Below are 17776 nucleotides of genomic sequence, written 5' to 3' on the forward strand. Positions count from 1 at the left end.
TAAAGCCTCAGTTTGGCAAACTGCCGTCTGGTTGCATCATCCTGTAATCATTATCTTTTTCTGGCTCCTGACCTTACTCTAAGAAATACCGTGCTTTTAGTTATCCTTTCACTCTTAACTTGTAATTTGATTTTCTTATTAGATTATTAACAGGAATAAAGGCTTTAAGTTTCATATCAAGAATGAGTATTCTACAGTCTTATTGCAGCCCCAGCATATGATTCTTCAAATAATCAATATAGATATTCCAGCATTTACTAAATGTTCAACGCTTGCTGTGCGCAACAAAGGGCCACTATTGGATTAACACCCATAGTACTGCACACTTACGACATTTTTTTGTTTGTTTCTCCTGTTCTTAATATATTTTTTTCCAAATACTCATTTTAAGAAATGCTCAGCTTTTTGTCAGAACAAATTCTTTGACTCTGCCCTGCTGCTGAATAGATACTGCACAGAAAAGGCGATGGCAGGGAGTTTGTTGTTTTTGACAGCACCACTAAAAGCATGAAATGTTTCTGAAGGATTGGCAGAGCCTCGTAATAAGGGCTGCAGGAAATGACTGTATTGGGTGTGGAAGAAAGACACTGTCCAGATTTAACACACGAGCTACTGAAATACTTGAAAACAGAGGGCAGGAAATAGTATCATAGGATAGACTAAAATGCTATACAGAACTCCATTGTTTATACAAAGTGCTATTGTTCTGAAGTTTAAATTCATCTCAACGCCGCAGCCTTGGCATATAAGAGGTAACACTGACAGCCCAGTGAGTAATAAAATGCTCTTTATTAGTAGATTAAAGCCCAGACTTTACTTTTTAATAACAGTAAGTTCTTTAAATGTTCTGGCATTTTTGCTGAAAATGGAAGATCCTGTAACAATTTTAAAGATATAATTTGGTGAAAATTGTGCTGTATTCTAATAATTTTTCCTCACCTCTGTTTCTAAATCCACCTAATTTTTACTCTGTCCATTCTGCAAGATTTCTCTTGCTATCTCATGCTATGTAGGCTGTCTGTAACTAATGTTTACACTCATTTATAATGGATAGGTATTGATTCATAACTATTTAACAAAACCATGATTCCGTGAAAACTGTCCCACAGTTTCAGGAAACTTAGGGGTAGCATAAAACTTTATTACTCTTCTTTGGCTGGTGTTTTTTTCTGTGCCCTAACTGTGGCTAGTTTTCTCCTAACAGTTGAGTATATTTAGCTCTAGTATGTATTCTCAGCTCCAGCCCAACTTTTCAGGCACCTCAGTTAAATTTTGGCACTAACCTAGAAGCATCCCAATAAATTCTGCTGTTTTCTGATCAGGAGTGTAGATGCTGTAATAATGAAATGAGTTTTTGCTGTGGTTTTTAATACAGAAGGAGAAACACTGACATAAAAAGCTTTTTCTTCTTTCTGCTGTCTCTGTTCCTTCTTTCCCCCATAATTTCTGAGTTAAATGGTAGAATTCTCAGAAAATGTATTCCCATACCTCCCATATAAATGCTTCAGGAAAGAACTAAATTAGAAAAACTCTTCCTTGCTCTGCTAACCTTGGAAAAACTCAGGGGACATATCAGATCATCCATGTATGGTCAGGCTTTTGGCACAGCAGGAAATCCACGAAGAGAGTAAATCTAGAATTTGAAACCCTTGCTTTAAAAGTTGTGAATTCACTGCTCATCCATATATGAACAAGAATATTGTGGTTGCAAATTCCAGTAAGTTCTACCTACTTAAATTTTTTTTCTATAAAAATATTTAGCAGTAACTTTGTTTCCAAAAGGCTTTTATATAACTCGGTACGATATCTTCAGGTTAGCACAAGAGCCTGGTTAGAATTCTTACATTAATCTTTTTTTTTCCATTTCTAAATTGATAAAACAATATGACAGGTTCCATTTACAGTGGGCAGGGAGAAGGTGAGGATTGCATTTGGCAGTTCCCTCACTGTGTAACAAGGATCAGTAGCAATGGAGGAGGCTCCCTTGTTAGTGTCCTGGTGAAGTCACACCTATTTTCTCAGCGTACACTGCCTCGGTTTCTTAGCAGTACCACTCACCTTCATGAAGAAGCGTGCTGTTGCTGCTGGACGTCATTGCTCTTCATTCTTGTTAAGCATTTAAAGGCACTAAAATTTTTGCTAAAGAAGGTAGAAAGTGACACTAACAGCTTTCTTACTTTAATTGCTTTTAGATTAATATGTATTTAATGTAATAAAATTGGATTGCGCATAGGGGCCTATTCAAATTAGAATAATAATACAAAGTTCATGCCAGTATGGTGCTACAGGCTATCAGAAGAGAATTTTCCACACAATGAACTTTGTGTAATAGACTTCTCCCTGAATTGTGACTACAAAGGCTGCTTTCAGAACTGCAATGTTAGTATAAAAGTGACCTTAGTATGAATTGTATTTATTTATACAGACACACACAAGTTCTATAGTGTGAACTATAGAGTTCCCTGTTGCAAAATTCCCCCTGCTTAACTTTTTTCATTTGCAGCTGAATAAGGTGTGTGTATTTTGGGAATTGTTGCTGTAAATATGATAAAATCATTGGAATGTGGCTTTAAAATTTTTACTGAGAAATATATTTTGGTCAACACGATTGGTGCTTTTGTCAGTACAGGAAAACAGAATACTAGGCACAGAACTGTTCTACTGTTGCGTTACTTCTTTTTTCTGATCTATCTTGAGTATAAGCTGAGGCCTGTATCTTGAGCGTATTTAGCTTTTGGAGATTTCAGTGCTGAAGCCAGGACCTGTAGGCTTTGGCATATCTAAATCTACTTGGAATGAGTATCAAGAGTAAGGCAGAGCAAGACCTGTGTAAAATAAATTGATGGGCATAAATGACGTGTATCCGTGTCCAGAGCTTGGAATGAATTTAAGAGAGAGGATTTGTTCCCATTGTTGTTGCTAAATGTAATAATCAGACAGTATATATTTTTGAGACTGAAATTAATTTTATTAGAGAATAGATACTGGAGTCCCACAGATCTTGAAGACATTTAAGGAATACATTTTAGAAATGGAAACTTGAAGGGCTGATTTTTTTTTTTTTAATCCTTATAGGCAACAATGCAGTACAGGGTATGTTCTGTGGGGGTGGGGATGAAGTGGGATTGTGCAAAAGTACATGATTTTTTGCAAGCTCAGCCTGGAGGAACTTCAAAGGGCAAAATAAAAAACACAACAGATGTTATTAGGAATAGTGCTTTGGCAATATGTACTTCTCAGCGCTTAAGCTGCTGCCGTGTGCCCTTGAGGCGATATTGCCTTTACGTATTGATCTTCTGGTGAAAGTGGTTTTTGTTTGTTCGATTATTCAATACTGCACCTCTTGTGAGAAGCTTGTTATTGAAAGTTTTAAAAAAGAAGCATTTCCTAATTTGTACATGTGCACCAAAGTTTCGTATCGCGAATTCCCTTCAGTCTTATGTTTGTAACATTTGTTTTCCCTCTTTCAGGAAATGGGTTTGTGAATTCTCGAGCTTCACCAAGTCTACTCGGAACTACTGGTGGTGGGAATGGCTTGGGCAAAGTCATGCCTACAAAGTCTCCACCTCCACCTGGAGGAGGTAATCTTGGAATGAACAATCGCAAACCTGACCTCCGTGTTGTCATCCCACCCTCCAGCAAGGGTATGATGCCACCGTTGGTAAGTTAAAACATGTATTCTATGACTGGCTTTGTGAAAATGAAGCGTTATGTTCACATGCACAGGAAGAAACTATCCCATCTGCTTACCATGGGTTACAGTAGTAGAAAGGTGTTTGTATTCCAAAATTTCACTATGAAAACCTAAGCTATCAGTTGTTACCTTAGGAACAACCTTGAATTTGTAAGGATTTTTTTTAAAGTGTAAAATATCAGTCTGACCTAACTGCAATCATAGAGACATATGCGGGGTTTTGTTGTTTTGATATGACATCTCACTGACTTGGTACCGAGAACTTTGTTGGTTTGGAGGATGTGGGTTTTAAAAAGCGCCATGCATTATTCTGTGGAGGAATGGCTGATCTTACTGGTCATGTGAACTGTATTAACATGCCCTAAAGCACACTTCGTACCTGTTTTTCCTTGGTCATAATGGCTGTGGGATGTAAAATGTAGCTTCAGTGGTAATGATGGTCGGAGAGAAATGCTTGTTTGATGTGGTGTGCTGGAATGCAACCTTGTGTGACCTATGGTGGATGTCGTGCTTTCAATGAAGGCATAAAAGAGTAATGAGGATCAGGCTCAGTCCCTATTTGTGTACTTTTCAATACTACTGTGCTGTTTGGCATGTTGGTAGTAATGTTTGTCCAGCCTAGATTTGGAATAGCACACAAGTTTCGTGTCAGGCGTGAGGTAACCCACAGCATTGAGACCAGAACAGGTCTTTCAGGAAGAGTTACTCTGTTTTTCCTTTAATTTGCCTGGCCAGATCCTTTGATCTTAGTCTTTCACTGTCATGTAGCAATTTTAAACATCTATGTGTACATTTTCTGTGTTGTGTGTATGGAAGAATGAACCATAACCAAGAGGAGCGGGATATAAACAATACAAGTACTCTCTGTATAATTCTTATTTGTTTTTAAGATACCACAAGTGCTTAAATCTGTTACTGGTAGTCATGATGAATAATACAAAATTAATCCATGTAACAAAAGCTATAATTATCCTCAGAGTAGTGATTCTTGAAGTTCTAGGTTTTTCTAGGAATACTGAAGTGTAGAAGACACAGGAAATACAGTGGCTAATCTTTAAAGTGAAAATTACACTTTTAATTCAAAACAGATACAAGAAGAGGATCTTGTTAATGCAGTTGTTCTAACGTTCGTAGTGTGCAGTACCTATTACCTGTTGTGGTGTTAAGAACAACATAATACTCAATTTAGGCTTTGTCTCTTTGAGGAAATTGGGAAGAGATTTCAGAGTAGAGATGCTGGGATGGTACGATGGTTGTATGTGAAAAGTGTGTTGTTACTGAGCTGGATGTTTATTGGATCAGTCCAGCCAGAAGGTGCTGTGCTCCATATCTACACGTACCATCAATGTGTAGCTGTGTCCTCGTGTTTACTAAGCACTTTCTGCACTAATTTTGCCGAAGTGTGTCTTCTTTCAGTATGGTATTTTTTAACTGACCCAAATTACGTGAGGTATTATACTTCCTAGTAGTAGTATTTACAGAATCAGGTGGCAAATTCATATTATTAATTAAAATAAATAAAAATCCTGAAGCACAAATGTGACTTTTTCTTTCATTTTTGAAAGCAATGCTATTTTTAGTAACTGTGTTATCCCTCTTGTTTGCTGAGTACAGTCGGAGGAGGATGAATTGGAGTTGGTGAGTTCGGGCTACTGTTTGATGAGAGAGAGCAAGATGCTGAAAATGTCTTTTACTACAGTTTTTCTAACTGTAGTTTCATTACATAGTTTAAATAATTCCAGTGTTCCCTTGGTAGCAGACAAAAATACATTCGTTTTATCAAACTTAAACCCTGACCAATTCAAGTTGAAAACCCATCCAAAGTCTAGTGCTTTCCATTTGTAAACTTCTATTTTTTTTTTTTCCTGAAAATATTTCTGGTTTTGTTGGAGGGAACATTGGAAAAGAGCCTTACAGAGTAACTGTCCATGTGTATTAGGATATTTACTGTGTTTTATGTAAAACATAAATAACCACTTATCAGCCTCTAAATTATTGGAATATTTTTAGAAAGTGGCTTCACTCATGAAGTTCTTCAGCTTGTAACACAAGCCCTGCATTACTTCTCTTATTTTCAAGGAGATTACATCATTGCTGGTGAGGTCACCTTTTTGGAGCTTAGAATTATTTCATCCTGCGTGAGATTATCAAACCACAGGGGTGTTCCCTGTTTACCAAAAGGAATAGAGAATTGCAGATGAATAATTCTACCTTTTTTCCAGTGGAAAGATATTCTGCTTTTGAACGGAAACTCTTGGGATTTGTTTTCTCTATTTTTTCCAAAAGGTTTTAACATTTGGCATTCTGTCTGGAAAATAACGTAAGGCTAAAATAATTCCTAACTTATTTTTAGAGTGATTTGCAAATTTTTTAGCTGCTGTAGCACAAACCATGCAGAAGATGCTGCATCAGAGTGCAGTTGTAAAGATGCACAAAGAAGTCTGCCTATTGCATATCTTGATTTGTTTTTGAACATGGACCTGTTGCTAATATGAGGCTCTAATTGCATGTAAGCATGGAAAATGTAGTGATTTAGATAAATTTCTTGATGAATGCATGCTGTTGGTTGATTTTTTTTAACCATAAACATGAGTAATAGATTTACAAAAATAAGGGGAAATTATTTTTGAAAGGCAGTATTTCAAGTTTTTAAGGTTTATTGGAATGACTTGTCATTATAAACAGCTGTTCATGCATGTTGTTCTCGCCTTTATAGAGGAGTGTCTGGTTTCCAGTGCAAGAAGTAGAGCTTTAATTAAATGTAAAAGCACTTAATCAAAACAGCATTGCAATTGGAATAACGCAAAAGCACTTGAGTTAAGGTATTCCTACCTGCTAAAAATCGCTCTGCTCCTCACAGTGTGAAATAGTGCAACTTGCTGAAGGCGGGTTGGTTTATGGATACTGTGTGGAGCGTGGGCCCTCTAGTGGTTTTAAAAACTGGGCTTATCTGTTACGGGAAGAAAGCTCACACAAAGAAAATGCAGTAGTGTCGTCCTCAGACATAGTAAAGAAATATGAAGTGCACCTGCAATGTTACATCTCTTATTACGCTAATTTCTGATGCTAATTCCAGTGCTAGAAAACAGTTCCAAATCATGTCTGTGAACATTCATTCTGCAAAGGTTGGAACTGAGACTGAATGTGAAAAACAGGAACGGTGGCATAGCATGTAATAAAGATGTTGAATTCTTCCTCTTACTGCTACCATTTGCACCCGTTGAAAAATAATTTTAAAAATCCTGAAAGTTGTCATGAATCTTCAGCTGAATCTCCAAGTACAACAAATATTAGACACATCTAAATATTTCTTAGTGTCTTTGTATGGCTGAGTGTTCAGGAATTATATTCAGAAATAAATTACCTCAGAAAACGACCTTTATTAGCCATTCAAAAAGAAAAAAATTCCCATGGGGAAATCCTTTGGTCTGGATTGTTTCCCAGTATACTCCTCTAACTTTTCCATTATACAGTAATCCCAACTTTATAGGCTGCCGTCCAAGACAGCTCTGGAAAAAGGTCAATTCCTGACAAAACACAAATCTGCTCTAATAGTGTACCTTTATGCCAGATAAACTTGGTCTGGTGGAGATTTTCAGAAGTACCTAAGTGATTTAAAGGGATAAATGACACACAAAATCAGTGGGACTTTCTCTGTGATTTAGGGCTTTGAAATCTGGGCGCTCTGAAGCAGAGTGGGTACATCTGCTGAACAAATGCCAGAAAGCCTCCAAATTCTTCCGAGGCTCAAAGGTGGGCTTTCGACAGCAGCCAGATGAGACTGAGATCGGAAGCCGGTGGAAGACTGTAGCTGATCTTAACATGGTAGCTGTGGTGTAATTTTTTTCTCTAAATTGGGAAGTTACAAGCCAAGGATTGATAGCCCTCAATTAATCTTCGGAAGTTTAAGCTTAAAATTGGATAGAGCCGTGTTTCTGTACCTGCTCATTCCATTGTTATAAAGGGAATCATGCATTTTTAATATTGCTCACTCTCTCAAGATCAGAGTGAAGAAAAAAATCCAGTGCTGCAGATACTGAAATACTTATATACCTGTCCAAAACAAGGAAAAAGTAATAGTAGCTTCCATCTTTTAAAGCCAGGAAATGGATCTCTACCAAAGAGATAAAAACTGCTACTTTTGTAGCAAATATTTTTTCAGGCAGAGAGGGAGGCTTTCTTTAAAAACATGTTTTCACCAGTTAGAAATCCAGCTCCCTTAATTGGGAATGGTTCTGTGAGAATGTAGAAATACAGGGTATGAGACTTGTACTGCTTCGAGTATTTCTAAGCCTTCTGTAGGTAAAACTAAGTATCTCTTGTTTAAAAATAAAAAATGTAGCATTTCTTGTTCTTGACAGTATCTGGCATGGCTGAATGGTGTTGAACTACATATTTTGAAGTAAGATTCAAAGTTGCCTCCATGAAAAGTAGCACGTTCTGTGACAGAGCAGCTTTGCTGTCTGGTGGTGTTTAGCACAGTGCTTAATACAAGGTTTTCTAAACAGCAAACTTGGTTAGAGAGCTTAATTTGAGTGGTATGTTTGCTACAGATGTTCATTCCGGCATATGGGAGAAAAAGACTGTTATTAAAAAGCCACATCGTGCCTACAGTTAGATAATCTGAGATCATCTAGTTTAGCTATTTTTCCTGTCAAAAAGCACAGTTGCTCTGTGTGAACTCAAATGTCATTTGCTTTGAAACATATCTGCATTATAACAAGTACTCTCTCAGTTTCTCAGGAACCATGGGAACAGTAAGATGATTTTATCACTGAGGTCTTATCAACACAAATTTAGAAGATCTCTGTGTTCCTTTCAGGACAGGTGTAGTCAGCGTAGTGTCAGAACTGGCAGCTAAAATTTTGAAAATTGGATGAACAGCTGGGAAGTGGGAGACTCTTTCCTGGTGGAACTGCACCTCACCATCTGCACTAAAACCCCTTTAAAAAAAATAAGACTAAAAACTCTTAAATCACTTAAGAACTTCTGAGAATTGTTGTGCATATCCCTAAGAAACTGCATTCATTTTTATGTCCTACAACTCTAATGCTATTGAAATCTGCATGCACGGGAAGCGGACCAGTGAGTCTTAACTCATTTTTCATTTCAGTTTGCCAAGATCATTTTGGTTGTCTTAATGTTTTGGCTTGTCTAGAAAATCTATCCTGACAAAAAGGATGTGTTCGTAACTAAAAAATAAACCAAAGAAACGCATTTTAATTTAATGCTATTTTTATATAAGCACTTGATTTTCCGTTGTTCTAACTGATATCACAAGACATGTTGTTATTTCTAATCATTTATAGAATACCCAAAGGATAAGTAGTTCTCAGTCTACACAGCCTCTTGCTACCCCTGTGGTGTCTGTGACAACCCCAAGCTTGCCTCCGCAGGGATTGGTGTATTCGGCCATGCCTACTGCCTACAACACTGGTAAGCATTGTTTTAAATAAGTGGCTTGATCTGTCAGATGTACAAGGCTTTTGTGATTCATAAGCCCAGAAAATTTGCATTTCTGTGACACTTCACTTTATTTCCCTATTCAGTTTAAATGAAGGCTCTTACTCATCAAAAACGAGCCTTTAGCTTGCAAAATGTGTAAATGTTGAGACATCGGGAAGTAGCTCTGAGTCAGTCAGGTTGCACACAGCTGAATAGAGGGAGACACAATAAAATGCATTGCTTACAGCAGTAGGTTCAAGCTTTCCATCTGAGAAATGAAATGCCCCAGGTTTAAGCAGTAGTTGATACTTCAGAGTGTCCTGTCCCTTCCCTTCTTGCTCTGCTCGGTTCCAGCAGCAGGAGGGAATCGGTTTCTCCTGGGGTTTTCAGTTCACCACAAAGCCCTGGTAGGGCCTTCTCTTCTGCAGTAGTTTTATCGAGGGTGAGGTGGGGCTCATGGGAAGGCGTCAGCGTTTCACCATTGTGAGTCTCTGTTGTCTGAAGGACCTTAAAACTACTTTTTATCCAAGATGGGTGTGGTGCAAGGAATTTGGTAATACAAGTGATAATTGGGTTGCTGGTTTGGAAAGTAGTTCATGATGTGGCACCTCCTATTTTGTCTCCGTACTGATAGAGATAATTTTGACTTCAGTCTCCAGGTTCTCTATCTGTTACGGACCCTGTGTGTAATCAATAAAGGAATTTTTGTAACCATTTCCTTGAAAGGCTGCGCCTTGGTGGTGTCAGGTTGATTACCATTGATCTGTGATGCATAGTTTAATTTTCAAATGCAACTGCAGAGAAGTGACATTGCAGATAAGTGTCAATAAATTTTGTGAGTCAGAGTTAAAATAGCTATTGGTTAGAACTAAAAAAGAAACAGAAGGAAATAATTCCCCAGTTTGCTGTTCTTTTTCGATGAAGTCTAGTTAAGACATTCAAATGTTTGTTAAAACAGGAATTTCTGAAGTGGGGACTGCTGTGTTTGCCATGTTTGTCTTATTTGGTAGACTTTCAAATTCTAATAAAACAAAAAAAATCTTGCTTCTCTCTGCTGCAATGATAGCTCTTCAGAACTGAGCTACACAGAGAGCTTCCCTTATAGCTGGTCAGCTCTGGCTCTCTGGCTAGACGGAAGGGCTTGAGGCTATTACTGCCTTCTTTCTGTGGATCTAGGAAGATCCACGCCTCCAGCAGAGGAGATTCCCCAGTAGCGTCTCTTTCCTCGACCTGTATTGTCTCTGATGGCTGTGCACAAGTGGCTGGCTGGTGTGGGATGCTCCAAGGCAGCAGAGGGCATAGTAGGAAGGAACCAAATGGCTTTTCCTTGAGGACCCACTATGTTGAGCTTACGTGGCAAGGCTTTGGTGGGTGGGGAGTGGGGACAAGGACACATGCGCTGCAGGAGCAGCTTCTCTGGGAACAGATCCGGAGCTCCCCAGTGTCAAACAGCGAGTGTTTCAGCTGGCTCCAAAATGTACCTGCTGCTGCCCAAAGCTGAGCCCGTCAGCAATGTTGGTGGCACCTCTGCAAAAATATATTTAAGAAAGGGTAAAAAACGCTGCGCTGGTCTGTTGCCAGTGACCTGATGTTCTTACTCTTGTGCAAGGGTCAGGACAAATCCAAACAAACCTTCAAGGTGTGTAGAAAACGGCCAAAACCCACGTGATTTAGGGGCTCTGTAGTTGTCTTCATTTTCTGCAAGGAGGGGTGTCATCAGGAGTCTGTAATGTTGAAAGATGGAATCGATACAGCAGCTATCCTTTCATAATAGTTTCCCCCAAAAAAGATGGGATTTTTGTATACTTTCTCCGTGCTTTTTTTAGCTTTGAAAAGTCTTTACTACAGTTTTTAGTTTAGACTTGTAGCCATCTTCCAGCCAAACAAATCGCATCTTTTAATATTTATATCTTTTTGTATTAATGTGCTCCTTAAGTGACATTTACTACCCTCCAGCCACCCTCTGCCCCAGTTTGCCTTGGGACGCTGCCCTGGGCAGTTGCTGCCATGCAGGAGGTTTGTGTTTTGAAAGGGGTTGTTTAGTCATCAGCAACAGTAAATATTTATACTGTGGTAGCACCCAACTAAGCTGCTGAGCATTTATGCAAATAATCGCTGCCCTGAGGGGGGTTAAAGGCTAAACAAACGAGTGAGGGAGACGATGGGGTTGCAATAAACGTATAATGAGCAAAGAATTGTGCTTGGTGACTTGTTTTGGATTATAAGCTTAAGTATGAATTAGCTGGACACACAGATCTTTGGTTTGATACTTGCCACAAAGATTGTTTATATGTTGCATTTAATGGCTGTTTAAAGTAAACAAATAGTTCTGGTCCCTGCGCAGGAGACCCATGTTGAGCTTTACCTGTCCCCTAACAAATCCCTGCAGGCTGACGTAGTTTTGGGTGCGCAGTGTGGTGTGTGGCCCTTGTCCAGAGTACAAGCTGATGGCTAAGCCAGGCCTTTTGGGGGACAGGGGCTGTAGTCTGGACCTCAGGAAGCAGCAAAGACAACTGAAACTGGGGTCCTACGCAATGGCCAAGTGCTGTTATCACTGGGATAGGGTTTTAAAAATCAGCCCATTTCCTTTGATAATGCAATAATTTGTGAAAAGCTTTTAGCCTCTAGTGTTTTTCAGACACTTGGAAATTGTTTCTATTAGATTGAGCCTTTCAGGGGATTTGCAAAAAGAAATGTGATGTTGAAACCTAATTGTCGCCTGGGTATTCTCAGAGTAGTCACCGCTGCGGCAATTTCAGTTTTGCAGTTCAAGGACTAAGGTTAAAATTTAGTTACCTGAATTGTTTTTCTGGATTGATAGAGGTTTGGGTTTGTTTTTTTTTTTCAGGGCTGGAAAGGATAGATTCACCTCTTAGATACTTAATAAAAATGTGGGATATCAGTTCTGCACAAATTCGATATAACTTGTTTTGCTGGAGGTAGGGCCAGAAGGAGCTCAGTTACTTGTTCTAGAACAGCCTGGGCATTTTTAAAAATTATTCAGAAACCATAGAGATGAGCTAAATAGTGACTTACACTTGACAGAGCGTATCTAGCCAGGAGTGGTATCGCTGCCTTTAGGTCAGAAATGTTGCAAAGGCACAAACTTCAAAGGTTCCTTGTTGTTAGGGGCACAGCAGTGATGGTTTCCGTCACATAGAAGGCACCCTTTTGTCTGAACGGCTTTTCCATCTTGCATCAAGCTACTGGCGTAGAAATCGGTGTCCTGCTTTTACTGCTAGCAGACACACGATTATTTAGGGAGATGATAATGCAGCTAATTGTGTAGTGGCATATGTATTCTTTGGAAAAGTATCTCCTCAAACCCCTGTCGTCAGACACATTCTGTCTGAAGTACCAGAGGCTAATTGTCCATTATCATAAAAGCTATAATTGCAAAGCAAAAACAAGTTGAAACTGAATTCCTATAAACATTTTCTTCAGGTCTGCTCTTACAGAAACCCCTCTGGCACCGAAGCACATCCATCTCCAGTGTTCACGTTTTTTTACGCTTCGTCGTTGCCACAGGTCCGGCTGTTTTGAAGGTTGAGTGTGTGCCCTAAGTCATCAGAGGGCTGGATTTGTTTGGGCTTGGTTTTTCTTTTTTATTTTTTTTTAGTCTTGCAAGAGGGCTTTGCATTGATCAGCTCAGGAAAAATATTTCTGAATCTGTGCAGAAATACTCGTGAGGGTTTTTCAGAGTTCCAATAAAAATGTCCACTGAGAAGAAATGAAGCAAAAAGAAAAAGGCAGCTCAAGTGGCTTGACCTGCTGGGGTGCAGCTGGGCTTCCCCAGGTCTGCGGGCAGATCCTGGCCAGGATGCACCTGCGTCTCTGAGGGAGACAACACCCCGCCGGCACCGGGCTCTGCTGCCTTGGCAGGCTGCAAAAAGGGAAACCCAGAAGTTCTCCGCAGTGAACCAGCTGGTGGGTGGGAATGGGGAACTTGTTCAAGAAAGCTTATCTCCAGAGGTAAATCATAGTGGTGGTGTCATATGAGGACAATACTGAAAAAAGAAAACCAACCCCAAAACCCAGAAACCAAACCCAAAAGACCTAAAAGCAAACACCACAAACCCTCCTTCAGCAGAATTTTTGGTTCATCTGCTGGCAGTATAAAGTCAGTTTGGCTGCTAGCATTCTGTTGCGTTCTCAGGAGGCTAGAAATTATTTTAAGGAAGCTATATGAAAAATAATTTAAAGCAGAGAAGTGTTTGCAGCTTTGTTTTAAAACCTGAAAGAAAAGCTTGAGTGATAATGAGAAAGTGAAAATAACTTCCCCTGTGTGAATGCAGTGAGAGCCGCCTAAGCGTTGCAGCCCAGGCAAGACTAGCAGCCGGTCACAGTGTGTTGACTGGGAATACGTTGTGTTTCCTCTTACCCGCCAAAGCTGTGGATGATAATTCTTTATTCCAAATAATTTTTGTTCTAAATTAAGAGGTTTCATTTGATATAGAGACAGCAGTTTGATCAGACATAAATTGATGAGTGAAGCCCTGGTGGGGAGAGGGGGAACGCTCTGTGTTAGGGCAGGACCGCACTTGTGGAGCAGAGCGGACGGAGGGGTCACAAAGGCTCCCAGCTGCCACCCCGCATGGCCCGAGCCTCCCCGCCCCACTGCGGCTTTGGGTATAGGTTGTAGGGCTGAGAACTGCTGCGTAACACGAGCCAGCCAAAGGTATCGGGCTAACTGCTGCCTCCCATCGGGGAGCCGAGCCACAGCCGGGATTTCTTTAGTAAGTTCAGTGCAAGAAACACCATTCCTTTCTAGGGACTGGGATTAATTCCTCCCTTTGTTTCACTTTGAAATTTCCATGCAGACTAAAATCTTCAAAAATGCAGAAGTTGTCTTACCGTGAGCTGCACACATATATACAAAAATGCATAAATACGTTGTACCTGTGGGTTTAGAAGAAGCTCTGTGAGACAGCAACGTGCAGGAATCGAAAGCAGAATGCAAAACAGTTGTCCTTTGGAAGCTTATGTCCTGTTAAGCTCCTGGGTAGTTAGGAGGACTGCTTCCAGGCCTCAGTTCTCATGTCTCGACTCATTCGGGTCACTCACCTATCCCTGTTTTGGGCAGAAAGCCTTTATATTTGTGCGCGTCACATTCTCACTTTTTATATATGTGTATATATAAAAAATAAATCTGTAAACTACTTTCTTGTTTTTCTCCTCTTAGATTACTCCTTGACTAGCGCAGACCTGTCTGCCTTGCAGGGATTTAACTCCCCGGGAATGCTGTCTTTGGGGCAGGTATCCGCCTGGCAGCAGCACCACCTCGGTCCAGCAGCCCTCAGCTCTCTCGTGTAAGTACACCCGGTACCCTCACGGTGCCACCGTGCCCGGCCGGGAGCTTCTGCCGCCTCAAGCCGGATGCTCTGCTCTGGGGACCATCTTAATTTCTTGTCTGCTGGTGACGGTGCGGTGCCTTTCGAGCTTGCTCCTCGGCCACGGAAGCGTTCCGGTTCCTGTTGTTTGTCCCTTTTGCAGTTTGTTCGGTGCTCAGGCTGACAGGCTGCATCCCTGCGGGCCCAGCCCCGGATGGAGGAGTCACCTGCATGACGAACTTACACGTTGGGAAACATTTCTGTTTTGGTTTTAACACTTACGAATGCGCTCGGAGCTTTAATTAATGCTTTTTTTGAAGGTTGTTTCTCCAGTAATCACGTTTATTGACCCACCCATTTTGAGGGCGTTGAACGACAAGACCCCGCCGTCACCCAGACGCGTGAACTGTCGCTTTCTTTTCCCTTTTTGTGTTTTCTCATTTCTGCCTTTTGGTTTTCTCTTTCCCAGTACTGGCAGCCAGCTATCTCAGGGTTCAAATTTATCCATAAATACCAACCAAAACATCAACATAAAATCCGAACCGATTTCACCTCCCCGGGACCGTGTAACTCCCTCTGGGTTCCCGCAGCAGCAGCCGCAACCGCAGCAGCAGCCGCCGCAGCCGCCGCCGCCGCCGCAGCAGCAGTCGCGGCAGGAGATGGGCCGCTCTCCTGTTGACAGCCTCAGCAGCTCCAGCAGCTCCTACGACGGCAGCGATCGGGAAGACCCGCGAAGCGACTTCCACTCGCCCGTCGTGCTGGGCAGGCCGCCCAATTCGGAAGACAGAGAGAGCCCCTCGGTAAAACGGATGAGGATGGACACGTGGGTGACATAAACGCGCAGCGCTGCCGCCTCAGTTCTGTGTTCTCAAAATGAACTGTCCTGACATATCTAAATTTATAAATAAGGACATGAAATAAGTATATTTATATGTATATACATACGTGCATATATATATCTTCACATGCATATATATGTGCTAGTGTGTGTAGCATACACAAAATCATCGGGCACTTACGACAAACTTCTTGTATAGCCGCAGATGTCCCATGGTAACATGTAACAGAACAATCCCGTAGGTATTGATCTAGCCTGGCACTTACCCGGACTTGTCGTTTTAATAATATAACCTGTTTTGCAGAGAACCGTTGTACCCGCATTATAATCCTACCACACTAGATCGCAGAAACCGAGAGGGCTCGCCTGTAGTAACGTCCCTGTGTGTTTTATTCAAGCTGTATGGTTACTCGTAGTTAAGAAATAATGCTTTGTAGCAGCAGAGCAGTAGAAAAGCAGGAAGAAGAAAGCAATACTGTACATAAAATGACCTTTATACTACCCAACGTGGCATGGGTCTCTATTGCAGAGCGTGCATGGAGAAGGGCTGATGCTATAAGAAATAAAAAAATACAAAAAAAAAAAAAACACAAAAAAACAAAAACCCTGTTTTGCACGTGCAAAAAAAATAGCATATTGGGTCAAAGAAGTGACTTTTTTAATGAGTGAAAGAGAGACATAGAGAACTCGCATGAAATATTCAGAAAATATTAGCCTAGAAAATAGAACGTTAACAAAATAAAAGTAATATATTAAGTTATAATTGGAATATGTTTGACAAATTTGTTTTTACCTTCCTACCTTTGAAAAATATAGAAACGGATTTTAGCTCATGTATATTTTATATTAAAGAAAACAATACCCTAATGAATTGAAGACTATATATAAAGTTATATACAGTACTTTTGAACACATTCTGCTATGAATTATTTATATAAGCCAAAGCTGTATGTTGTAGCTTTTTTGTAGAGTATAGTTTTATCTTATTTTGACTTTGTAGTTTTTGCTTTCAAAGATGAAAAGGAAAAACTTGCAGGCGGAACCTTGGGGGAAAAATAAGCCATGAACACTTATATGTAAATTTAAATTTGAGCCAAACTCTTTGTGTATATAGCATCCTAAATATATTATCACCTTTGGTGTAAGTACCTATGTATTGTACGTTCACCAGATTAAAAAGTATATTTTTGTGGATTGACGCCGACTTGAAAAAAGGCGAGGTCCTTATTAAGTAGAGTATTCACTGTTTAATATTTACTATTTTGTTAAATATACTGTACTTTCTTTGGATTTTAATTATTATTAATATTATTATCCAGATTTTTCAGAGGGTGTATAAAGGGGTCGTCCCCCTCACTGGTGGTGAATGTGTGCTGTTAAATTGTAATCTCTGTGCTGTATGGTTAAGCTTCATTATACATTTTATATATATGTATATAAATAGCAAAGTGGCAAAAAAAAAAATCCGGTGTTAAGTTCATCCTGCATAAATAGATATATATAAAAAAAAAAAAATCTGTTACAACACATTTTAAGGCATCGTTTTAAAACTGCCTCTCCTAAGGAGGAGGGGGGGAAAAAACAGTGGAAAAAACTTGACCTAATTTCTCGTGGTAGGGAAATAACACATATCAGCTGAGCCCAAAAGGTTTTTTAAGTTGGTAAGTGGTTTGGGATAAATTTGCTGTTCCTCTCTGCTGCCTCTGTGGAACAGAGCGCGCACGCCGGAGGTGGGTCGTGCCCGCAGCTGCCTCCGAGAGGGTTTGGGTCCGTACCCTGATTCGCAAGCCCCGGCGGGGGGGTGACCGGGAGGGCGCAGGCCCTGGTGTCCCTCCCGGGAGCTGCTGGGCCCCGCTCGGACCCGAAGCCGCGCCTGAGCAGCAAGAGCCGCGGGAGCTGAGAGCGGGTGCAGCGGCTTGTTGGGCCGGCTCTGGGGAGCTGGGGGTGCTGTCCCTGGGCCCCGTCCCTGCCTGGCCCTGGCTGGGTCTGGGCTCTGCCCGCGCCTTCCGGCAGGCGTGAGGCGCCCGCTTCTGCTGGGAGCCAAACCCAGGTTTGCAAGTAGCTGTTAGTGCCAGCAGTTCTAGTTCTGGGGAAGGAACTACAGGGCCATTCTATTATCCCAACCCCTTGGAAGTTCCCCTGGTAGCTATTAAATTTTTGCTTGGGCTTTAATTTTCTGTAATTAAAAAAAAAAAAAAATATCCCTCCCTGGACACTGCAAGGCAGAAGTGTGAGACACGGCCGCCCGAGGGGGGCGGCTCGGCTGCTCGCTTTAGTGTGCGATTGAAGGACAAAGTCAGCGTGTGCAGCTTCCAAACCCTGTCTCCCATCACCACGGTAACTTTAAAAACCGTAGGGGCGTCAGTCCCTGTAGCCCCTCACCTTGGGCCCTCGCTCCCCGGCCATCGTAGCTAGTTACGGGCTTGCGGGGCCTCGGCCGAAGGGCGCCTCCCTTTCGGCAGCGACTGA

At 41.0% G+C, this 17776-nt stretch overlaps 1 protein-coding gene across 19 annotated transcripts in view; it reads left to right on the plus strand.

The window, feature by feature from the left end:
* Positions 1 to 16505, plus strand: part of MEF2A (myocyte enhancer factor 2A) — a 90749-nt gene extending 74244 nt beyond the window's left edge. For 11 of the 19 annotated variants that reach the window (XM_075100659.1, XM_075100660.1, XM_075100668.1 and 8 more), the window contains 4 exons: positions 3471 to 3661; positions 9004 to 9130; positions 14322 to 14448; positions 14939 to 16505. In XM_075100659.1, coding sequence (XP_074956760.1) covers positions 3471 to 3661; positions 9004 to 9130; positions 14322 to 14448; positions 14939 to 15305 — 812 coding nt within the window. In that variant the 3' untranslated portion in view covers positions 15306 to 16505. Of the gene's footprint in view, positions 1 to 3470; positions 3662 to 5308; positions 5333 to 9003; positions 9131 to 14321; positions 14449 to 14938 lie in introns of all 19 variants that reach the window. The other 8 variants (XM_075100656.1, XM_075100658.1, XM_075100664.1 and 5 more) reach the window with 1 other exon arrangement.
* The last annotated feature ends 1271 nt before the right edge of the window (positions 16506 to 17776 follow it).

This window comes from Phalacrocorax aristotelis, chromosome 7 (assembly GCF_949628215.1).
Source record: "Phalacrocorax aristotelis chromosome 7, bGulAri2.1, whole genome shotgun sequence".
NCBI lineage: Eukaryota > Metazoa > Chordata > Aves > Suliformes > Phalacrocoracidae > Phalacrocorax > Phalacrocorax aristotelis.